Source organism: Myodes glareolus, chromosome 3 (assembly GCF_982192425.1).
Source record: "Myodes glareolus chromosome 3, mMyoGla1.1, whole genome shotgun sequence".
Taxonomy (NCBI): domain Eukaryota; kingdom Metazoa; phylum Chordata; class Mammalia; order Rodentia; family Cricetidae; genus Myodes; species Myodes glareolus.
In genome coordinates this window covers 38897904-38921255 of record NC_142028.1, presented here as the reverse complement: position 1 = coordinate 38921255, position 23352 = coordinate 38897904, and the positions used below count along the sequence as shown (strand labels likewise).

Sequence of the window (23352 nt, the reverse complement as noted above, 5' to 3'; positions counted from 1 at the left end):
GCCTGACAAACACAACCTAAGGAAGGAAGAGTTTATTGTGTTTTTACTCGCAGTTCAAGGGTGCAGTCTGTCACCGTGAGGAAGGCGCGGCAGCAGGAGCATGAGGCAGCTGCTTACAATGCATCTGTGCTCCAGAAGCAGAAGGAGAAGAACACTGGTGCCCAGCTCACATTCTCCTTCTTAATGCAGTCCAAGACCCCAGTTCATGAAATGGAGCTATTCACAGTCAAGACGGGCAACATCGTCACCTCAATTTATCTAATCTAGAAACTCTCTCATCGACACACCCAAAAGTTTGGCTGCTGGGTGATTCTAGATCCTGGCAAGTTCACAGTCAACATCAGCCATCATAATACCCATGAATGACAGCCACCATATAGCTTCCATGTTGTGAGGAAACCCAGACTGTATGGAGGTAGCCTGGTGGGCAGCTCCAGTTGGAAGTGGCCTTCAGATGACTAGAGCGCCCATCTTTGAACTGCCACAGCCTTCTAACCTTGAAGGGAAGCCTCAGACCTGGCACAGTACAACGCAACAATTTCAGCAGCGGCTAAAGCAGTGTTTCCAGCCCAGAGGACAGAAAGCAAAGGTGCTGGGAGTAAGTCAACCTGTAATTACATTTCAACACTTCTATACCATTGAGCACACTCCAAGGCTCATAGCAGAATTCAGACTAAAATAGAGATCAACAATACAAGATCCCACATACAACTGGGGTATTAGATTGGGGGGGAGAGGAAGAGACCCCACCATTTATGTTACTTCTCTTCATTATTCTACAGGAACTTGCTTAGGAGAATTCTTATAAGTTAAACATGGGTCCTACCAGACGAGCCCCGTCAGGGGTGGAGTCTGGACAGATGATTAACCAATTGTTCAGAAAGACTTCTGGAGTTTGCAAGCGGTCGTCCAACATCGCCAACATAACTAAACTTAAAGAGCACCGCTGTCCCCTTGTCAAGTGTAACCGGAGGACTCTGGGGACAGCTCTGTCCATCAGAGGATCGTGCATCCACAGCAGTATCGCTTGGGGTAGTCAGCCACGTACACCTGGTGGTCGGTGCCATAGATGTAGTAGACAGATGTCTTTCCTTGGTACCAGTAATGAACTTCTGTGATGGGGACCAGCTCGATGGTCTGGCGCTGAGGAAACAGAAAGCCAAACACAGAGTCACTCAAGTCACTGATTTGTTTATGAAGCAGCATCGGCTTCCCAAGGCTTGCGGGGTAAAGTGCTGGGTGCACAGGATGTCCGGAGCTGACCATCTAGATGGATCTCCTCCTGCGCTCCTATGCTAGTCCTATTTCTGACACTGTGACAAAATATCCAGACCAAAAGCAACTCAGGGGAGAAAGGGTTTATTTGGGCTCCTAACTCTATGTTAGTGTCCATTTCATCTCAGAGGGGAGCTGATGCAGGAATGTGAAATAGCTAAGGAATGTGTGCCTTTTCCTGTTCGTCGTCCATCTCCACACTCACACAGCCCAGGACTCAATCCTACAGAATAGCGCTGCCCACAGTGGATGGGTCTCACCATCTCGATGGACACAATCCAAGACAATCCCCCACAGGACAACCTGATCTAAACAAAATCTCATTGGGAGAGACTCTTCCCAGGGGATCCTAGATGTGCCAAGTTCACAGTTAACGACCCATCAGTGTTCCTTCCCATGGTCTACGTCCTGGGAAAACTGATTTATCTTCAGTCACTGTTTGATATTAGAAGTGAGGCATGGGTATCCCCAAGGGACCTCAAGGAAGCCCCAAGACATTTCCAGAAGCATAAATGTCTCCATGAGGTACTGGATGGGGATGAAGAACAAAGTTGTTTTCGATACTTTCATATTCAAACCAGCAGAGAGATGTCTCGAGTGGCTTATTGATTTTGATTTTGGTTTTAAGATAAAATGTCAGAGAAATGCCAGCATTTGGTGGATTCTGTGAGGCTTATCTGGCCAGATGTCCCTCCGCCACCACCACAGTTGTGTGTCAGCACAGCCTTAGAGGAGTCTTTCTCAACTGCTCTCCTTTTGGCAGATAGGAAAACAAGAGGCTCGTGAGACTTTGGGTCCTGAACATCAAACACTGCGAGCCTGGGCCCCTCGCCTTAGCAGTCCCTGCATCAAGCTCAGATCTCTTCCCAGCACCCACCTCTTCCTAAACAGTCCTCCCGCCGTACCCAGAAGAGGGAGCAGAACTCTCTATCTTCCACAGAGCCAGCCTCAGAACCTCATCTCCAGCCCCTTCTCTGAGTAGTGAGTTCAAAATCTTCAGCTCTGCAGAAGAAGGAAGCGGGGCTTCTGGGGTGGAGGGAGGGGGTCCTTGTCACCTTTTAGTTCCTGGTGTTATTTGGCTGTTGGCAAGGGCAACCCACAGCTGGTATACAGTTGTGGCTCCTCCAGATGTTAAAGTATCACGCCCCTGGGGCATTTCTGTGGTCTGCCCTGTGCCTTTGGCTCATGCTGCTTCCACACCCCACTCTCGGGCATAGGATCCCAAACCCAAGAAAATGGTGTGACAGCTAGGAGCCAAACCTTCCTCGCTCGCTGAAAGCCCTTCCCATCAGAAACCATCAGATGGTTGCTCAGATTTCTCTTCCAACTGCCCATGAGTCCCCAAGGAGTACTGGGGCAGGGCAGAGCCCTGGAGGAGAAGGAGGACCTAGGAGCATAGGACATTGCCCAGGAACAGGGTTAGAAACTGCCAAGACCCTTCCTGTGTGGTGCTGAGCTCCATTTCTCTAGACCTTGACTTTCTTATATGTGGAATGCAGTCAAAACTCTTTCAAAGTTGGGGTGCCAAATGAGATCAGAAAACTAACTCGTATCCATCAACTAAAAGCAATGGCACAAATGATCATTTTGGAAATCAAAGGCAAAAGCCAAAACACTCCCACCAAAACTGTTATGCAAAGCCTCGTAAATAAGGACTAACAGTCACACGAAATTGGGAGCCAAGGCTGCTGCTTAGAGGCCTGGGCAGAAGATCAGGAACTCTTTGGCTTCTAGACCCTTCTACAAGAAGCAGCAGCATCCCCGCCTCTATCCACTGTGTGCTCAGAAGATCTGGATTTAAGCCCACAAACCACCCAAGCCCTCAGTCCTTCAGAAGATGGCCCTCTCGTAATTGACTGTTTGTGTGTTTGCTTCTTGGCTGTCCTCCACAATGGAGAGGATTCTAGCTATCCACTTGCAGCAGCTGGAACTGTGTTCACTGTGGCGGCTGCCACCTCCTCATGACGAGATTCCCCTCCCCATCTTCTGTAACAAGAATAAAACACTGTCACAGATCATTGGCTCTGGCTCAATCGGGATCAAATCAGGACCAAAGATCAGTTAGAAAAGAGGATTCCCAGATGTGACCTCACCCATTCTGTCCCCTTAAAAACAAAAATACATTTTTTAATGTGCACATCTCCTGTCTTGCTCTTTCCAGCTCCAGGATTTTCCACGGTGGATTATGTTGCTTGAGGTTAGCTTGTCATGGGAGGAAGGCTTTAGAGGCTGCACCAGTCACTCGTATACCGTATCATTTAGGTCAGCATGTTGTGAAAGGACTCGCATTGGCCACTCTGAGTATAATGGTCCCCACAGTGGCCAGCGTGTGCAAGCTGATCGAGTCATGTTGTCCCTCAAGCCCAAGTATTCCTAAAGCCTCCTGCCATGCCCAAGGTAATGTCCCATCTGGGACTCCTTTACTCAAGCCAAACTGTCACAGCAGGAGTAGAGCTATGTTAGACAGGCACTCGGGTGCCTCCCTGGCAGAGTATTGACACAGTGGATCCCAAGGAGTCACACACGGGGTCAGACACCTTGCAGAAGAGGAGAGAACCCAGAATCTGATGGGTTAGTGATGGGTGGGACCACACCTTGACTAGGACCTAAACCTATTGGAATTCCAAAGGCAGACCTGGAGGTAGGGAGTCCCTAGATTTCTTTACACATGCCTCTTCCCAGCATGCTGCATCAAGTAAATCTTTCGCTGCTTTTGCCTATTCCTTATTTCATTAGTTTAGATATTGGGAACAGGTGGCCAAGCCCAGACTGCGGGTTACTCAGATAACCACCATGACACTCCACCCAATGCCAAAGCCCTGGAAGACCAGTGGGTGATCCGTCCCTGCCCAGTCCTGTTTCCTGACAGCCTGCTGCTGCACCCACCCCTGATCCAAGCACCGTAGCCCAGTTCTCTGTAGAGAACTCTGAGAGCTATAGAGCCTACCTTCCATGTCCAGGGCAGATGGTGCCAAGAAGGCAGCAGCCCAGCCTCCTGGCATTGGGACATGACTGAAGCTCAGAGCCACTCTGGGATCAGACTGGGATCAGACTGAGGCTGCCTTATAACTGACTTGGTTTCCCTCTCAGCTCTTCCCCGATCCTTCAAGCACTCCTTCTTCGGTAAATGACACTCATATAGGCATTTCTCGGGGCTGCTCTGAAGAGCCCAACCTGAGATAAGAACCAACCCCATGACTTTTCAAACACGGAGGGTCAGTGAAGGGGGATTTAGTTCAAACCTCCAGAGAGTGCCAGAACTGAGAAACAGGTGCCAACTGGGTGTGTCCTGCAGTGTCTGGATTACTGACAAGGTCCCAAGTCCCCCACCCCAGATGCCCAAATCCTGTACTAACTTCCAGAATAGCTGACAAAAGAACTGTAGCTCCTGACAAATTCCTTCCAGTCTCTGGGCTTGCATTTATAACAATAACCCAGGGGCTCAGATGGAACCAGAGGACACCACAGAGACTATTGGCTCATATTCTTGTTATGATGTTGAAAAGCTGGAAGGCTCCATGTAACTACCTGGATGCTAGACAGTCTGAGAGCTCCCTGATATGTGCAGACACAGAGCTGAGTGGAGACTGAATCTTCAGAGGGCCACCCAGGTGACTACCTGGCCCTGGGAGACAATGGAGTTCGCAGTGCCTGAAGCTCACTTAAGTCCCCTTCCAGATCTCAGGTGGTCTCAGTTCATTTTAAAGCATGCATGTTTGCTTTCTCTCTCCTTCCAGCAGGAGAGATGTGCAGAGAACAGGAAGTGGGGCTCATTGGGAAAGACAGAAACGAAAGCAGGTTGCGCCACAGGGTAGCACCTGAAACCCTAAGCCCACAGCAGCAGTCAGGGAAGAAACCAGCCATGAAGGCATATGAAGCAGCTGCCTCAGGATGCCCCAGCTACACCAGGATGCTCCAGAAACCCCAGGATGCCCCCAGCCCCCCCAGCATGCTCCAGCTGCCCAGGATGCTCCAGCTGCCCCAGGATGCCCCAGCTGTCCCAGGATGCCCCAACTGCCCCAGGATGCCCCAGCTGCCCAGGAAGTCCCAGCTGCCCAGGATGCCCAGTTGCCCAGGATGTCCCAGCTGCCTAGGATGCCCCTGCTGCTCCAGGATGCTCCAGCTGCCCAAGGATGCCCCAGCTGCCCCAGGATTCCTAGCTGCCCAGGATGCCCCAGCTGCCCCCAGGATCGCATGAGGATGCAGGAGACCCAGAATCTAAGCCCTGCCTAAAAGGTCCAGGTTCCCCATCACCAACCTCAAGCACTGGGTGTTCCCTGAAGTCAGTACTGGAAATCTTCTCTTGGAGACACAGACCCTCACTGAACCAGATAAGCTGGGCAGAGAACCTCACAGAGCGGCCTGGACCCCCGGGGATAGTGTCACTACAGAAGGATCTTTATGTGGAACCTTGGGATCTGAATTCAAGTCCTCATGCTTGAGCAACAAGCACTTTACTCACTGAGCAATCTCTCCAGACCCCAAGAACTCTAGTCTATGCCATGCTGCAGAGATGGTGATTCCACTGCCATCTAGTGGCCACCAGATGAACTTCCCACATGCACCAGTGCACCGGCCTAAGATCTGGCTGGGTACCACTGGGTTTCCTTCCTGCTTTCTGAATATGAGGGAGTTAGAATCACACTAGGACTCACTTCCTGTGAACGAATCCCCAGTCCTCTCTCCCAGTGACTGATGGTCCCTCCTGCCTCTTCAGTGTGATATGCTGGCCCCCAATTCCAGCACACTGCCTCAACTCTGAAGTTTCTTGGGCTGCGCATTTCCCAAGCCCTTGATCTTCCGCACCCTCACTCCTTAAGGTAAAGCCTCATTCTCGCCTCTTTTGAGTGACCAGAGAAGCAGCCCCAAGCCAAGCCCTTGTTCTCAGTTCTTCCTGCCTCACCTGCTGAAGGATGCGCGCACTGCGGGAGGCCAGAGCGGTATTGTGCTCCTCAATGCCCCTCTGGGAGGCCAGAGAAATATCCCGCAGGGGAAAGTCCACAATGGGGTACACCTGGGGAGAGACAAACAGAGAACCTCACTTTCTCTCCCAGAGCACCCCCACATAAGCTATGGAAGATTCCAGGGCCAACTCCACTAGGCAGAAGAGTAGGCCCAGAGAGTGATGGGGGAAAGGGTCCCAGGCCACACAGCAAGCTCTTTAGACATCATTCACCAGTTTATTGTCTCAGGGAGTCCAGGACAAAAGGGAGGGGGTGCAGAGATCCTACATTCCCACCTGCAGCTCTCATGTTTTCCAGAAGACCCTTTCTGGGGTCCCACTGTGTGCTGAGCCAGATAAAACTGGGACTAAAGCGCGTGGGTCACGTATCACACCAATATCGAAACTCCCTACTGTGTGTCTGGTGGACACAAAATGAATGGCGCAGAACCCCAAGCAGCAGGTTAGCAGCTTCACCCAGCTTTGACTCAGACCCTGGAATATCCCATATGAGATCTTCTCCCACTTGGAGACAAGCCCTGCCCACCTTCAGCTCATAACACGGGCAACTCAGTGCCTTTTTCCACGTCCTCTCAACATCCCACCCGCCTGGGCAGGGGACCGATGACCTCGTGGCCCTGACACCAGACTCCATTCACAGTCACCCAGGGCCTCCTCTCTGTCTGGGCAGCTCTGTCCCCACCATACACATCAGCCCTAAACCGGCAGAGGGCCAGATGCTCCAGCTAGTCTTCAGGATGCCAACTTCCTTGCACCTTCTTACCACGGCATTCTCGTCCCTGAAGAGGTTTTCCCCTCTGGCTTTGGCAAGCAGCTCCCCAGGGCAGTGGAGGTGGTGTGGGGACACAAACTCAAACAGGCTGTTCTTCCTGGAGGAGGGAACGAAAGGGAATCGGCTCCACCTTCAAACCATTGGTCTTCACACCTAAGCGGGGTGGTGAGTGGGGGCTGGGACTGGCAGCTGGAGCTGGGACACAGCCTCTCTAAGCCCAGGGCCCTGGCCTGCAAGGAGCCAGTCCCCATGTACCTTTGGTTGCCTAGCATTTATCCTGGCCAGGGACAGGACATGGACTTCGTCATAGGAGCACATCCATGGCTGATCTTGGGGACACATGCACACGGTTTTATCCCAGACAACAACGTTCGTGGGCCCCGTGGCTGCTACCCCGGCAGGTGATGATGACAGAGTGTAAACTCAAAGCTAGAGCCCGGGCGATGGCTCACGGGGTGAAGGCGCTTGCTCCCAAGCCTGGCAAACTGAGTTCAATATCGGGGTCTAATATGGTGGAAAGTGAAGCGACTCCTACAGGTTGACCTCTGACCTCGCCAGGAGGGCCGCGGTACCCAAGTGCCTTCGCGTGTACACATGCACTCCCACATCTGAGCGTGCTCACACTCACACCAAGTAGCAGGAGTAGTAACTTGGAAAATGAGAATAAAAGTAAGCTCAGAGCCAAAGCCATCCTGCATTCTCTCCCGCCACAGCTGCTCCCTCCTGGACCAGGTAGAAGCCCCCAGGAGGAGGGGGTTCTCTGTACCAGCAATAACCCCCACACCTCCTCCAGGTCTGGTCCCTGGTGTCACTTACCACATGATGACCAGTTGGACAAAGTGCTCCAGCTTCCTCTCCCCCTTGCAGGTGGCACATGTCTTGTTCCCCCTTCCAGAGCAGGTACTGCACCTGTGGTCACAGGGAGCAGTATTCCAGTATTCCTGTGTCTCCAGAGGTCCCTGCCCCTAACCCTCTCCAATAGGAGACAAATACCTGCCCACCGTTACCCTCTCCCTCCTCTGACAGCTGGGCTAGGGTAGCCCCTTAGGAGTCTATCCTCCCCATGCCCAGGCCACTTGGTTCCGTGGCTTTTAGTTCCCACCCTCTGTGGCCAGTTTGGGTTCTCAGTGTGGCTGGTTACCTCATTCCATCTGTCTGGCAACCAAGCCAACACAAACATGGACCCAAGTCAATATAAGGAGAGCCACCTTAGAATGTTTTGGGAACCCTTCAGAAGAGTGTCCCTTCCCACTTGGCTGCTGAACCTGGTGCCCTCACTACTGCAGCTTGGTGACACTATTTAAGCACCTGGATCTAGCCAGTCCTGATACCATGACATAAATATCTTCTTAGACTGTACAGTTGTTGGGGCCTATAAAAGTACTCTTTTGCCACAGCCAATTTGAACTGGGTTGCTATACTTGAAAAATGAAATAAATGAATGTTCTAACCCAAAGACATTCTTCTCTAGTCATCGTAGAAGGTACAGTAACCCATGGCCAGTAAGGCTCGCCTATTAACTAATCGAATGTTAAACATTTTCACTCCTTGTAATTTGCTGTTTCCCTTCCAAGGCTTATACATATTGAGAGGACATGAGTTAGAAGACATCACTGCCCACTGTATGCAAAGTCCCAAGGGCAGAGATGGAATGTTCTGGGTTGTTTAGTCGGTCCACTGACTTGCTAAGCAGCTCTGAGTTATATAAAGAATGCTTCGCCCAGAGCCTGGAGTCTAAACTGGCCCTTCCCGCTGGTGTTCCTTGAGTGTCTCTCCACACCCCATCTCCTCACACCTTCCCTGATGAGTTTCTGAAATGCCGGGCCTTGAAACAAGCTCACCCACACACGAAGTAAAAGAGCACCCAATAGGCACGGACTCTGGCGGTACAGTGGTGAGAGGGTCAGTGACCCATGGCCTTTGCGGCTGCACAGTGACCAGAAAAAAACCTAAGAACAGAGAGCCTTCCCCCACCCACTGCAAACACGCTCCTACCTGCGCCTGCCGGATCCCGAACACATATGGCATCTCCGGGGCTGCCTAGCCTTTCGCTTGGTACCACTGCAGGACGAACACCTCACCTGTGGACACGTCCAGACTCAGCAGAAGTCTCTCTCAGAAGCAGTGCCCAGGCATCCTGGGACCAGCTTCCAACCCATCCCTGTGACCCTGACCCAGGTCTCTTCCTCCCCTGGGTTTGTGGTTTGTGGCTTGTGGCTTGAGGATTGGTGACTTTATACCCTGCCGGGCACAGGGTTCCAAGACTTCATGTCCATAGATTCCTGCTTTTTCTCTCTGATTTGACTTCACTCCCAAGCCCCAAGACCTGCCTCCAACCAAGTGTTTGGAAGGAGCCAGGAGCGTAGAGGCTGAAGACCCGGGTGAGGGCAGGTCATTTTTAGGAAAGTCCCCAGGGGTGGACTCCTGACATTCAAAGCAAGTTCAGGGAGAAGGGAGAGGAGGAAAGGAGCCAGCCAGGAGGAAATAACAAAAAGATCACAAGGAGGTGGGGCAGAGGGTGGAGGGGTGGACTGCAGAGACCACAGGAGGCAAATGGCAGAAGGATACATGGAGAGGAAAGAAAAGCCAGGGGCAGCCCACTGGGACCCACTACGAGCAGGTGAGAGATGAGGGCCCAGCAGGCCCCTGGATGGAGAGAGGGGCATAGCGGTACAGCAAGTGATCAATGTGTGTCTGATGAGCAGACTCAAATAGAGAGCCTTGGCTTGAACTTCTAGCCTCCAGAGCCAGCAGTCTGGCCTCTGTATATCCAGGATGTCTTGGTGTGCTGCAGCAGCCTGGGCAGATAACCCTAGCCCCTTCTACCTCACCTCCCAAGCCTTCTGAACTTCACCTCTCCGCGTCCACTTCCCTGAGCTCCACAGAGGGCTCTGTCACCGCGAGTGACTGGCCTCACAGTCAAGCAACCACTCACCATCTTGGGGCGTTCAGTTGTACCCCCTTTGCAAAAGTTCATTCAAACTGAGATTGTTGGCAGTTTACACCCCCTCACAGAGGGATGGGAAGGGTCACAAGATTCTCACCTCAGTTCCTGTCACTCTCCACCGCCTGTTATATGCAATTCTGCCTCAAGGAGGCACTAGAGTATCTAGGTCTGGGAAGGGGGGACTCCATCTATGCAGACAGTTACCACCTGTTGGCTAAGGCATTTCAGGTCCAGCATGCTGAGGGAGGAGCATCCACACCCCTATAACAACCCCCAGAACCTCAATATACTCATTGACTCTCCAGAATAAACTTAGGGGGAATTGTGCCTGGGTCTGTAGTTGGGACCTTGGGAAAAGGGACAGATTTTTTTTTTCATCTTTCTTTGGGAAGGCATTTTAGCATGGCCTAGGACCCGTTTTCTGACAGGGTCCAGCCCTATGCAGATCCTCAATGCCTGTGACGAGGAAGAGGAGAAACTCCTAAACTGCACCATCAAAGCGTGAGTGAGGGTCCCCGGGGACACCCATTCTGACTATCCCAGTCACAGATGGGAAACTGGAGCCTTAGAAAGGGAAGATGATTCACCGAGGTGCCACTTAGTGCAGGGAGCCTCTAGACCCTTTCCGCGCCCCGCCATTCCTAAGTCCACCCCAACACCCACACAGGCCCACCCATGACTCACCATGCCGGCCCCGTGGCAGCCGCTGCACTTATAGCGGCCACGCCCGTGGCATTTGTGACATTCCTGAAAGGGAAGAGTTCTCCCTGGGTGGAGGTTGCTAAGCAGATCCAGACAGCATGCTCTCACACTGAACATAAGCACAAAGGGCCTGGGAAACTCTAAAGGCTCATGCATTCTGCTTGGGAGAAAGGACGGGAAATCCTGGATGGCTTTGTTCTCCCAACCCTAGACTACCATGGGAAAGATAAGGGGGAAAAAAAAAAGACCCTTCCAAGTAGCTGGAGACAAGGTCTCCAGTAGAACCTCCCCCCCCCCCAGCTCAGACTTGCCCGCGTGTGTGCTAAGATGAGGATGCTGTGAGCCCTCAGCTAGCTCACACTCTAGTTTCCTGTCAGACTAAACTACAAAGGCTGACTTGCCTCAGTAACTCATTCACCTGGGCCTTGAGAACACACGAAATGGACAACGCTTTTGTGAAAGGCAAGAAGCTAGCTGCTAGACTCTGTCGCTAAAGGGAAATGGTTTCTGTGTTGTCCAGAAACGAGCGAAATGCTTTCGTGACCCCCTTCAGCTCCTCTGTGTCTGGTTACTTTGAGGACTCAAGGAATCGAATTACATTCTTAAATCAAGTGTTAATGAGAAAACAGCCAATTGTCAGATAAGAAGAGAATGGGGGTGTCAGTCAACCACCAGGTTTCCACACTTCCTGCTAAGACAGATTCCTATACCGCAGACATCAAAACTCTTCTCCTACTGACATCCAAGGAAAAGCTCAGTGAAGTGGGGGTGGGGTGGATTGTACGCCTGTGTTTACACAGCTCGCAAGGAGACCAGAGGTCTTTTAAGTGTCTGCTTCGGTCACTGTCCACCTTACTTTTTGAGACAAGGTCTCTCTCTGAACCTCCAGCACACCACTCTGGTTGGGTTGGCCAGTGAACATCAGGGGTCCTCCTGTCTCTGCCTCCCAATAACGGGGTTCCAAGTGCAAGCCCCCACACCCAGATTTTACATATGTACTAGGTATAAAAACCCAGGCCCTGTGCTTTCTCAGCAAGCCATTTACCCACTGTGTTTGAGATTTGAGCTCGCGTCACTTTCGTTGAGTCCTCCACTACTTACCTCACTCTTAAGCAAAAACCAAGCAAGGAAGCATGCATGCATGCACACAGTTGCCCTAGGAATGTTGTCACTTGCTATTTCCAGCTGGTGACAGCCCTCTCACTGTGTGAATGGTGCCTCCCTAAGATACGTGCTGTTCTTAAGTTGGGTTTTATTTTTACCACAGGCATGGCCTACTACGCTGGCCTTGGGCGGAAGTCTGGTGAAACACGGAGAAGGTGAGACACAGACTTAGTGAGCAATACGGATGACCCAATCAGCCGTTACCTTGACCAGAGAGGAGTGAGGCACTTGGAACTTTCTGGTGTCTTCCTGAAACATCGGAGGCACCTGGACCTTCATGTCCCAGAGCCTGGGAGAGGCACCTCTCTGCGGTCCATCCACCGAGTGGTCTGGCACAGAAGGGGTCATTGTGAGGACCGCAAAAGGCACCAGGCACAAACCTTTGTGTATCCACCCAACAGCATGTCTCCTTTTTTGGTGCACATCATGAGCTTGGGCTGCAGAAGAGTGGGCCCCCCCCCCCCCGCCCTCCGAGTTTAAGCACTTTGGACCTGGGTTTAAATCCTGGCTCCTCTACTTTCCAGCTGTGTAATCCTAGGAAAGTGATTTATCCTCTCTGGAATTTAATCATCTTATCTCTAGCATGGGAACAAATAATGGGCACCTAGCATGTAGGATTACAGTGACACCTAAACTGAAGCTTGTGTGTAAGATGTCCAGCACAGGATGGACATGTCTGATGCTCATGACAGGATACCCATGGTCTGAAGGACCAATGAGCAGGAACCATGGCTACCGTACCCTCTACCCTGTTCTCATCCTCCTCTTCCGGACAGCATGGTCTCAGACTGAAAGCATACATAACGGGCCTGGAAAACTCAAAAGGCTTGTACATTCTGCTTGGGAGAGAAGAGGAAAAGAAAATCCTGGAAGGCTTCCTAGAGAAGGTGACACCAGGTTGGGTTTTGAAGAATGGACTAGAGATGGACAGCAGAGAAGCCGAGAACAAAAATCTTCCCAAGAGAACAAGAGAGACGCCTCTAGAGCACTGCAGAGTGCAAGGTGGGAAGGCACAGTAGGTAGGGAATTTGGGGGTCTAGAAATTTAGGGGTGTTAGGTGGATGTCCAAGCATAATGCTGTCTTCACAGTCAAAGTCAAATGCTAGGCTTTCTTCAGCCTCTTGCAAACTAATTCCGGGGCAAATCACCTCTCAGGTTCAGCACTGGGGAGTCTCTAAGATAAAAAGCATCCCACTGTTTTATAGTAAGTGGGGAAACTGAGACCACACACACACACACACACACACACACACACGAAGACAAGCATCAGATTCAGCTTTAGTGACTGAGCCAAGACCTGAGATGGTCCCCCAGGCCCAGCCTTGGCCCTTCCAAGCAAACCGAGTCCAGACAGTTCACTCACTAGTGACGGGCTGAAATGTCCACTCGCTGACCCGGGATTCGCTGAAGGTCTCCAGGCGATACTACAGATGAGAACCCCAGTGCATCACGAGCTGTGCCAGCCGTTCCTGGTGACACTAGCACTGTGCTGCAAAAGGATGATGCTTCCACCCACATGGGTTGTCGTGAACAAAAGTGTGACTACCCCTGCCAGGACCCAGTGCAATTGCAACTCCCCATGAAGTTCCACATGGGATCCATCTACAGGACAAATCCTGTACAGGGCAGTACTAGCCCATGGTTCATGGAGACCCCAGGTTCCCTGCTCTAAGCATTCCCTGACTCATGACAAGGTCCTTCTCCTTAATTCTTATGCACAAACCTAGGGTAAGAAGGGACGTTTAGCCTCACCTGGGTCTCTCTCTCTCTCTCTCTCTCTCTCTCTCTCTCTCTCTCTCTCTCTCTCTCTTGTTGGAGAAAACAAAGGCTCAGAGAGGTCAGCTCTTTGCCTAGATCACAGGGCTGCAAGCTGGTCCCTTCTTTCTCTACATCCAGGACCTATCTACTCTCATGGGCTGACTTCCACTTAATTGTGTTTTCTTGGAGTAAAAGTTTGACACTAGCAAGTATGCCCTGAGATTCAGTTTCAGGGTCCCACATGCGCAGGAGACCGAAGCACCATCTATGGTCTGAAGGTCAGAGGTGAGATTTCCCCAGTTTCAAGACACTGGCATGACTTGGGAGACACAGAGGCTAGCCAGGGTCAGGGTAGTAGAGGGTCCCTTGTTAGTCTGCCTCATGCAAGCATGCAAAGAGGCCCAGGTTTCTGGTCAACAAACCTGACTTTGAACCCTAGATCTACCACATCTAACCATAGGTGTTTGGTCAGGCATCTCAGCCTCTCCTAATCCCCAGTACTGGCTCCAGACTCTGTGGACAAACCCTGCATTGTGATGGACAGTTTGTGGGGGAGGGGTCTGACATGGTCTTATCTGCTTTCCACAATACCTAGTGCACGTGAAGTTGTCCATCATGATGAGATTCCTATGTTCTGATTATTAGATACAAAATAAGGAAGTTGTGGAAGAAACTGTTTGCATGTACCCCCAGGACTAATGCCCCCATGATCCAGTGTCCCCAGGCCCCCAGGTATGGCCTCCCTACCCTGCAGAGGGTTTGCTGTCTCAGCTCCTGGATGATGATGTTGCCAGCAGCCGCACTGCTGTAGCAACACTGAGAGTTCACGAAGCTGACCAGGGCTTCCCGGGCCACCTCCTCAGTCACCACAGGGACTCTGCTGGGAAGAGGACAAAGGAACAGAGGTCTGGGAGGGGCCTGTGGTCTCACCACAACTGATCCCTTAGCATGTAGGGGAACACTCAAGCCCTAAGAGCAAAGAATCCAAGGCCTGACTGTGCTAAGGAGTCAGTGCAGGAGACATCTAGCCAAGGGAGCCATGTGACAAGGTGCTCAGGGTAGGTAGGACATTCTTAAAGGCCTAAAACCCACATTAGCCCAAGTATGGGGCTTAGGAAAGAAGCTAAGTTGTGAATTTTTTTTAAAAAAATCTCCTGAGAAAACCAACTTAAAGGGAGGAAAGATGATGAGTTAGGGCTGACAGTTTCCATGGTAACAAAAGAGTTAGGGCTGACAGTTTCCATGGTAACAAAAGAATTAGGGCTGACAGTTTCTATGGTCACTTGGCTCCATGCTTCTGAGCTCACGGTGAGGCAGAGAGCCATGGTGGGAGCCTGTGGAGGGGCAGAGCAGCTGCCCTGAAGTACAAGAAGCAGAGAGAACAGGAAGGAGCCAGGGACCTGCTTCCTCCAATAAGACCCACCCGCAACTGTTTCCGCCACCTCCCAAAAGTTCATGCAGCTATAGCTAGCAAGGGGTGAAACCAACGACAAGGCTGGTGCCCTCAGGATCCATCACTACTCAAAGCCCTTCAGTGAGGGGCAAAGCGGGAGATGAAGTCTCTGGCACAAGAGCCTCCAGGCTATCCTGGTGTAGGAAGTCCTTCTGTATTTGCGTTGCTTTCATTGGTCGAATAAAGAAACTGCCTTAGCTTTTTGATAGGGCAGCCCTTAGGTGGGCGGAGAAGACAGAACAGAATTCTGGGAGGAAGAAAGCAGAGACAGGCAGGTGCCATTGTTCTCCTGCCCAAGGTGGACCTTGGTTAGACTCATGCCAGTAAGCCACAGTCAAGGGGCGATACACATTAATGGAGATGGGTTAGACTAATATGTGAGAGTTAGTCAATAAGAGTCTAGAACTAATGGGTCAGGCAGTAATTTAATTAATGCAATTTCTGTGTGGTTATTTCGGGGGTTAAGCTAGGGTGACGGGACGCAGCCCACTCCTCTTACTACACTATTTCATCTCCAAACTGTAGCAGATGGATGGCCCTGCTTCTACAGATGGGGGAAACTGAGGTATGGAGATGATGCTACTTTGTCCGAAGGAGGTAGAAATAGAAACAGACTAAATGAGGTCCCCTCCCTCAGGGACCTGTATCGTTGTCATCAGAACTGTGAGCATGCATGACAACTAGCTGAAGGTTGGTCCCAGGCCAGAGCCTGAGTGTGATGGAGTCGGTCCTCTCCAGCCCCTTCTCTGGAAAAGCTTTCTCGCTGAGATCCAGGCACCTCCTGGAAGGAGCCCTCTGTCTTCTACCTCCCTCCTTCCCCACATGCACAGTCTCCCCGATGCCTGGAAAGCCATTTGCTCCCTATTCCTAAATCCTTATGCTACCAGCACAGCCAGGCCTGGTATAGGGTCCCAAGTGAGTGACAGAGCTAGCCCGTCAGTGTCACATGGGTTCATGCTAGGACCGGGATGCAGATACAGAATGGAAGTGTGCACACAGACTTGCACACAGAGTGACAGGACTCTGGAAGATTCCTTTAGGCAGGCCACATGCTGAGCCACAAGGTGCATTTGGGAAGGGGCCTCACCACATCCCTTCGGCACAGAGCTGGCTGGAACCCAGAGCTCTGTGACAAGTCTTCTAGAAAAAAAAAGGGTGTACATCCCCCCCCCGAGATAGAGATTGGGGGGGGGTGGGGTGGAGGACTTCAGCAACAGAGAACCAGAGTCAATATTTGAGCAGCATGAGCCAGACAGGCATGGGTCTACTGAGCTCCACCGTGGCAGGGCAAAGACTCCCATGGACAATATACACACAAATGACTGTGGCTGGATTCCAGTATCACAGGACTTACAGAAAACAACCTGGGGGCTGGGTTTGACCAAGAGGCCAGCCAGAGTTTGCCAAGCCCTGATACTGTCTGTGGTTTCCACTGCTGAAGAACACAACATGCTGAAGATTCCCAAGCCATATCCCCAGGGAGATCTGGTTCAGTGGATCTGGGATGGAGCAGGTGTCGCCAGAGGGTTTTTCAATGGCAGAGGTGGGGTCAGAGCATTCCCAAAGAGAGTTTCCATGGGGCAACAGGAGCATGTGGAAATGCACTGAGACTCACCTGTGCTCCAGGACTGAGGACCAAGAGGCAGGGTCCTGGGACCTTCCCAGGGACTCTAGGGATGGAAAGAAGACCTGTCCTCCTAGGGGAGAGGGGGGGAGACATCATCCCAGCTTAGAAGAACAGGTGTTGATTCAGTGAAAGAAAAGGCTAGCCTGGGCTACAGAGTGAAGTCTAAGGCCGGCTTGTGCTATTAAAGAGAAAGGAAGAGGAAGAGAAGGAAGGGGAGGAGGAGAATGAGGAGGAGGAGGAGGAGGAGGAGGAGGAGGAGGAGGAGGAGGAGGAGGAGAAGAAGAAGAAGAAGAAAGAGGAGGAGAGAAGAAAAGTAAAAAGGGTTGGCTCCAGCAAACAGAACAGAAATTTTAAGACCAGCATCATTTGGGTAGCAGAAGGTTCAGCGTCACAGAACACTGCCTAATCTCTATCAAATCCCACTCCCCACACTTCTCAAGACCCTAGGAGAAATGGGAGCTATCTCAGCACTGACCTATCTACCCCCAACCAGCAAGAGCCCCTGGAAGAAGCTGTAGGAACCATGACCACTCTGACTCACCGCGCCCTTGCAGAAGCCAGTCATAGCTGGGCAGTCCTTCCAGGAGCTCATCAGGGGGCGCCAAAGGACTCTCAGCCTCAAAACTGAGGTCAGCCACACCTGCCATAAAGACACCAAGAGGACAGTGCCAAACTTTGTAGCAGCCAAGGAGATGGGGAAGAATCTGCAGCGACTTCAGGGGAAGCTGAAAACCGAGGTTGGGTACACACAAAACACCTCATTCTTTGGGGAAGGCCCCTCTTCCAAACCCTGGATTGGGTTGAGGGTGTCACTTAGTGATAGAGAGTTTCCCCACCACACACAAGTCTGATCCCCACTGTAGGACAATCATCAGAGAACCCTCTAGATTTTTACTTGTACCAAAATTAAATTTTATGGCCCATTCCCTCTAGGCTAATATAAGTGGTGAGCAGATTGCTAATCAGGTCTCATGATGTAGGAAGTCCTTCTGTATATGTGTTGCTTTTATTGGTTAATGAATAAAGAAGATGCTTTCAGACAGTGGTTTGACAGAATATAGCCAGGCTGGAAGAGATAGAGGGTGAGGGAGAGAGGGAGAGAGAGAGAGAGAGAGAGAGGAAGAAGAAGAAGAAGAAGAAGAAGAAGAAGAAGAAGAAGAAGAAGAAGAAGAAGAAGAAGAAGAAGAAGAAGAAGAAGAAGAAAGAGGAGGAGAAGGAGGAGGAGGAGGAGGAGGAGGAGGAGGAGGAGGAGGAGGAATTAAGAAGTCATAAAGCTGCCAGAGGAGAAAGGTGCAAGCTGCCCGCTAGAACCTTGCCAGTAGGCCACGAGCCTCATGGTAAAATATAAAATAATAGTGATGGGTTAACCAAAAATATAAGAGCTAGCTAGCAATACGCTTAAGTGATTGTCCAAGCAGCAGTTTAAATAATACAGTTTCTGTGTGATTGTTTCGGAAGTTTGGGTGACTGGGAGATGAACAAGTGGCCTCCGACTACAGTATCACTCTCCAGGAGAGCAGCCAGGCTCTCCGGGAAGGGAGGGCTTAGGGTTGCTGAAGATTGCAACATGTGGCTGGGGACAGTGGCGGGAGAAAAAGAATGTCATAAAGACTGGAACTCCTTCCTGACACCCTCCACGTTAGCAAGGCTCTCCTCTAGTAGGGAGACAAGCTACCTGTACTCTAAGGCTTCTTTTCAAGGCAGAAAGCATGCAGGGGTAGGTTTGTAGCTAGAGGGGTGCGCTTCTCAGTGGGAAGAGGGGTGGCTGTGATACAAAGTGGTAGGGTCCCAAGGTCTTCGAAAGGTTTTGTTTTGAGTGAGTTCACTGATTTAAAATGCTTAGCTGCCAGGGTCAGCCACTGTCTTCTGTAAAGAGGTAGGTGAGAGGTGTTTGGACTCCATAGGCTTAACAATCCAAGCCTTGCTTACTGGGTGTCACTACAGGCATGAAAGCAGCCACACCTTGCCGAGTAAGTGTGGTTTTGCCCGACTCCAGCGTTCTGTAGGGAGTGAACTGGGCATCCGGGTTGACTGCTAAGCTGTATCTTGCCACCATACTTGGACCCTCACAAGCCAGTTCATGGAAATAGTCACCTATAGGGAAGGGCTCTCAGAGGGTCAGGAAGGTGGAGGCTGGAATGGGGGTCTTTCTGAGCCAGAATTCCCATGTGTCCATTCATTGTAGTTCCCAAGAGCTCAGTAAATATTAAAGTCAGGGCAGTCCCAGGGTCAAAGGGATCAAGGGTCACCATGGCTGTGTGTAGCTATGGTCCTGAGCTCTCCAGCATGCCATGCCTTCTCAGGTGCCATACAGATCAAAACTGATACCCACATAGTGGGACCATGTGTGACAGCCTCTGGCTCTGAGCCTGGCATATAAAAGCCGCTCTCCCCCTGGGCTGAACTTGATGCGTGTTCCTTTAAACTAGAAAACAACAAGGAAAATGTCAAGTGTAGAGAGAAAGGCCACTTCTGTCTCCTGGGATGGCCCTGGCTATCAGACAGCCTTGGGTCAACTAGGATACCAATCCCCATCCCTTGAAGGGAAGACAGAGAAAGGCCATGTGGCTGCAGTGACCTCCTAGAGACCAAATAAAAGGGACAGGATGATGGGAAGAATGGGAGGTGGTGACTCAAGTCCCATCCATCACCCTGGAGCCACCCTGACCTCTGGGGCTGTCCCAGTACCTCCGTGCTAAATTTATACCCCCATTCCACCCAAACAAGAAAGGACTCCAGGTTGACCCCCAGAAGGGCACATTTCCTGTACCATGGGAGGAGCACAGCAGAACTATGGAGGTCACCTACATTGTGTTACACTGTCCCCAGGGCATTGGGGTGAGTTTGGGGGCCGCTGTCTGGCTGAGCACCTCACCCTGTTGCACATGGCACTGTCTACGCTCACACAGAGGTGGCCTCCCCACGCCATGACTGCTGCATTTTCCCACTCGTGCAACAGCAAAATGAGGCCCAGAGGTTCAACCTGAGGCCACCAGTCCTCACAGGCAGAGCAGAAAGAAGTGCTCATAGCTCAAGCCCTGCCTCCTTGTCCCCAGGGCCTCTGCATCTGTCTCCAAGCCCCCAAGTAATCTGCGGCCAAGATTTGCCTTGCACAGACAGATGGAGAGGTGGGGTCTCTGCTTGCCAGTCACAAACTAATTTCCTTTTGCATGAAAAGAATTGTTCTTGTAGAGGAAAGCACAGTTAACAGAGAAGCCCTCTCATCTTTTATCTTTCCCAGTGACATTCTCTCTGTCTCAGAACCTTCTCTGTCTTAACAGGATCCCAGTGGTACCCTCTCCAGAGTACCGCGATCTCACTGCACACCTGCCCACCCATCACACGCCACATCTCATCCCCTTCCATGCATGGGTGCTCCTCTAGAATACTGAGAAGGAGAGCAGGTATTCAGTAGGCACATTCTCATGTTTGGTGTGCAAAGCACCCCGTGTGTGCGTGAGCGTGTGTGTGACCAGAATGTCACTTATGGTTTAAAGAGATATTCAGACCTCTCTTCCTCCAGTTCCCCTATCACCCCCAACCCCTAGGTCCCTCGGCTCTCTGTTTCAGTCCATATAACCTTGGAAAATGATGTCCAGAGAGTTTGAGTGGGCTGAGCTAAGTCACCCAGCAATCTGGAGGCAGAGTTTGGATCTGAATCCAGACCCAACTTGCTAGCCTAAACAGTGGGAAGGAAAGTGCCCTCTGCAAACTCCAAGTCTGCTAAAGAGCCACAGCTTAAAGAAAAAAGATGCCACTGGGCAAGAGAAGACGTTCAGTCCCAAGGTCCATGGGGACATGCTTGGTTCACAGACCTCTCTTGGATTCCCATAAAAGTGGCACGCCCCTCGTTGCCTACCTAGAAAGCAGTCAATGACACTGTACCCATACCCCCATGGTCCTCACATTCAGACCTCCTGGTCCGATTCCCTTTTATACATGGAGAAATGGAGGCTTAGAGGCATTAGGTGTCTTGGCCCAAGACCATACAGTCAGTCTAACTCAGAGCCAGGATTGGAACGATATCTCCCAATTCTCCACCTGCTGCTGCCCCGACCACCACTGCATTGCCTGTACCAAGTCAGGAAGCAAATGTTCCTTCATGTAAACATAGGCTATTTCCTCTGAAACCTATTTCCTTTCTTGCATTTTAAGCAGCCCTTCAATCCCATTGTATTTCTATCCTGCTAAAGACAGACTGGGGTCACCAGGACTGTGACAGGCAAGAAATTGTGTGTGAAGATTTGGGCAGTGATGTTGTACATTAGCTGCATCTAGGAAAGAGATAGAAGGATCCTGAGGATCAGGCTTCTGTTTGGCTGGCTTGGGGGGGGGGGAGAGGGTCACTGGCACCTGGAGAAAAGAGGGACAAACATGTGCAGGGCATTTAGTAGGAAAGGAGATGCCCTTGAGGTAGCTGTGGCATTCTGCCCATTGCTCTAAAGGATATAATAGAGAGGTTGTTGGCTGCCACCAGCTGTCTTTCCCAAGCAAAGAAAAAAAGGAAGGAAGAGATATCAGGCCGAGATGCTAAGGGAAGACAAGTGATGTGGAGCCAGATCTCGTTCAGTGCTGGCTGCAGAGGTGACCCATTCCACCCAAGGTTCTACTCACTGTCATCCTCATTCGGATCCCTGTCCATGGTCAAAGCGTCCAGCCAAGTGAGAGTCCGCATTCCTCAGGGCTGAGGTTCCAACCTGAGGGACTACCCTCAGCCCCTCCCAGCCTATTGTTACCATTCTACACATAGCAGAGGCAAAGTTGCCACGCATCCGTCAGAGCAGAGCCCCGCCCTATGTCCCAGCTCCTTAAGTGTCCCACAAGAGCCTTTAGTTTGAAAGCTAGAGATCTGGGTCCCTGCTGCACTCTGTGCAGGGAGCTTACATCCTGCCATTGTTCCCAGCTAGGATTCAAACCTTCTTCTGCCTGACACAAACCCAAGTAGGCCACTCCATGCACTGGTCAGGGGCAGGTTTCTACATCCCAGAAAAGCACAGGGAGCTGGCTAGGAGCAAACCACAGGAGACTGCCCTTTACCGGAGAGATCACATAGGTGCACAGGCTGGGACCCCTGAAATCTGGGCAGCAGTCTCTTGTGTCCTTGAAAGCTTGGAGCAAAAGGACACACAGCACATCACAGTCAAAGCTGAGCTCCCACCTAGGGTGTGTGAGTCATCCTGATAACACTCTACCTATCCCCGGAAAGCCTCCGTGGGGTTGTTTGGGGAGGTGTTCTGGGGCTAGAAGCCAGGACTGCAAGAATTTGAGGCAAAGCCTACCACTGAACTGAGCCCCAGGTCTGTCTGAATTGTTTTTCAAAAATATTTATTCATTTATTATATATACAATATTCTGTCTGTGTGTATGCCTGCAGGCCAGAAGAGGGCATCTGACCCCATTATAGATGGTTGTGAGTCACCATGTGGTTGCTGGGAATTGAAATCAGGACCTTTGGAAGAGCAGGCAATGCTCTTAACCTCTGAGCCATCTCTCCAGCCCTGGTCTGTCTGAATTGTATACGTCTGTGTAAGTTAGTGGGTGGGTGGGTGTGTGAGTGGTTGGGTATATGTATGTATATATGTATGTGTGTGCATACACAAATGTGGTGAAGGCTAGGGAGCATCTCTGGTAGACAGCCTCAGACACTGTCCACTATTTTTTTTTTTTTTTTTGAGACAGTCTGTCGTTGACCTAGAATGTCACCATGTAGGCTAGGATGGCTGCCCAGGGATGTTCTCTCTGCCTCCTATCTCACCATCACTAGAGTTACAAGGTCACACCACGACATCTGGGGATGAAACTCGTCTTCATTTTTACACAGCAAGAGCTTTACTGACTACGCCTTCTCTCTAGCGCCATCTGTAGGTCTTTACAAGTCTTTGGCAGTGAGGCCCAAAAACTCCTCCAGATGAGTCTAAATATTGACCACCAAAGTTGGCCTCCCACTGATAAATGTAGAGAGTTTGAAAGTTGGTCCCATTCTCCCCTGTGGCCCTGGCAAGGCTTCCTCTGGGCCTGGGAGGGTCCCTAGCCAAGGTCATGTTGCTCTGGTTGGACCTGACTTGCCCACCAGTACTGGAGGGGATGAATCATGTCACTCCTTACCAGGGTCATGGTCACACTGGAAAGCCTGCCTCGGGTGGCCACAGTGCTAAGAGGCAGCTCGTGTGCTGTGTGAGGGGCCTTCGCTCTCTCTGCTGCCCTCCCCTCCTTACTCACTGGCACCCTTGGGAGGATGCCAGAGACCCGCAGCAAAAGTGACACACAAACTTGATGTAAAAAACAGACAACTCACCTGGCAGTGGTGGCACACACCTTTAATTCCAGTACTCAGAGGCAGGCAGATCTCTGAGTTCAAAGTCAGCCCAGTCTACAGATCTAGTTCCAGGACAACAAGGGCTGCAAAGAGAAACCCTGTCTTGAAAACCAAAAGCAAACAAATGAACAAAAATACAGACCACTCAATCCTCATAGGTTGGTTTTTAATGGGTAGGAGAACTGAAGTTCCTTGCGGTGAGAATTTTAAACGTGGTATCTCTGCAGATACAGGAGTAAGAACAGCTCCCTGCGGAAGGAATGCAGATTGGGTACTCAGTGAGCATGATTCCAAGCCAGGGGAAGTGCCATCAATGGCTACATAATGACCAGAGCTGTGTGTGCTTATATCTCTGTGAAGATGTGTAAGCACATC

The 23352-nt window shown here is 51.1% G+C and overlaps 1 protein-coding gene across 2 annotated transcripts; it reads right to left on the bottom strand.

Moving 5' to 3' along the window:
• Nucleotides 1-17: 17 nt before the first annotated feature.
• Nucleotides 18-21399, bottom strand: Ssuh2 (ssu-2 homolog). Of its 2 annotated transcripts, none has more exons than XM_087904448.1 (12): nt 21276-21399; nt 17203-17301; nt 16650-16731; nt 14329-14461; nt 13187-13247; nt 12028-12152; nt 10642-10704; nt 9006-9091; nt 7827-7919; nt 7002-7107; nt 6179-6289; nt 18-1143 (listed from the first exon to the last, which is right to left on the bottom strand). In XM_087904448.1, exons 1-12 carry the CDS (start codon nt 21334-21336, stop codon nt 997-999), a joined length of 1167 nt encoding a protein of 388 aa, XP_087760574.1. In that variant the 5' UTR covers nt 21337-21399; the 3' UTR covers nt 18-996. The 2 variants fall into 2 exon arrangements, with proteins under 2 accessions (XP_087760574.1, XP_087760575.1); XM_087904449.1 differs by having other exon boundaries at nt 14329-14458.
• Between the last annotated feature and the right edge of the window lie 1953 nt (nt 21400-23352).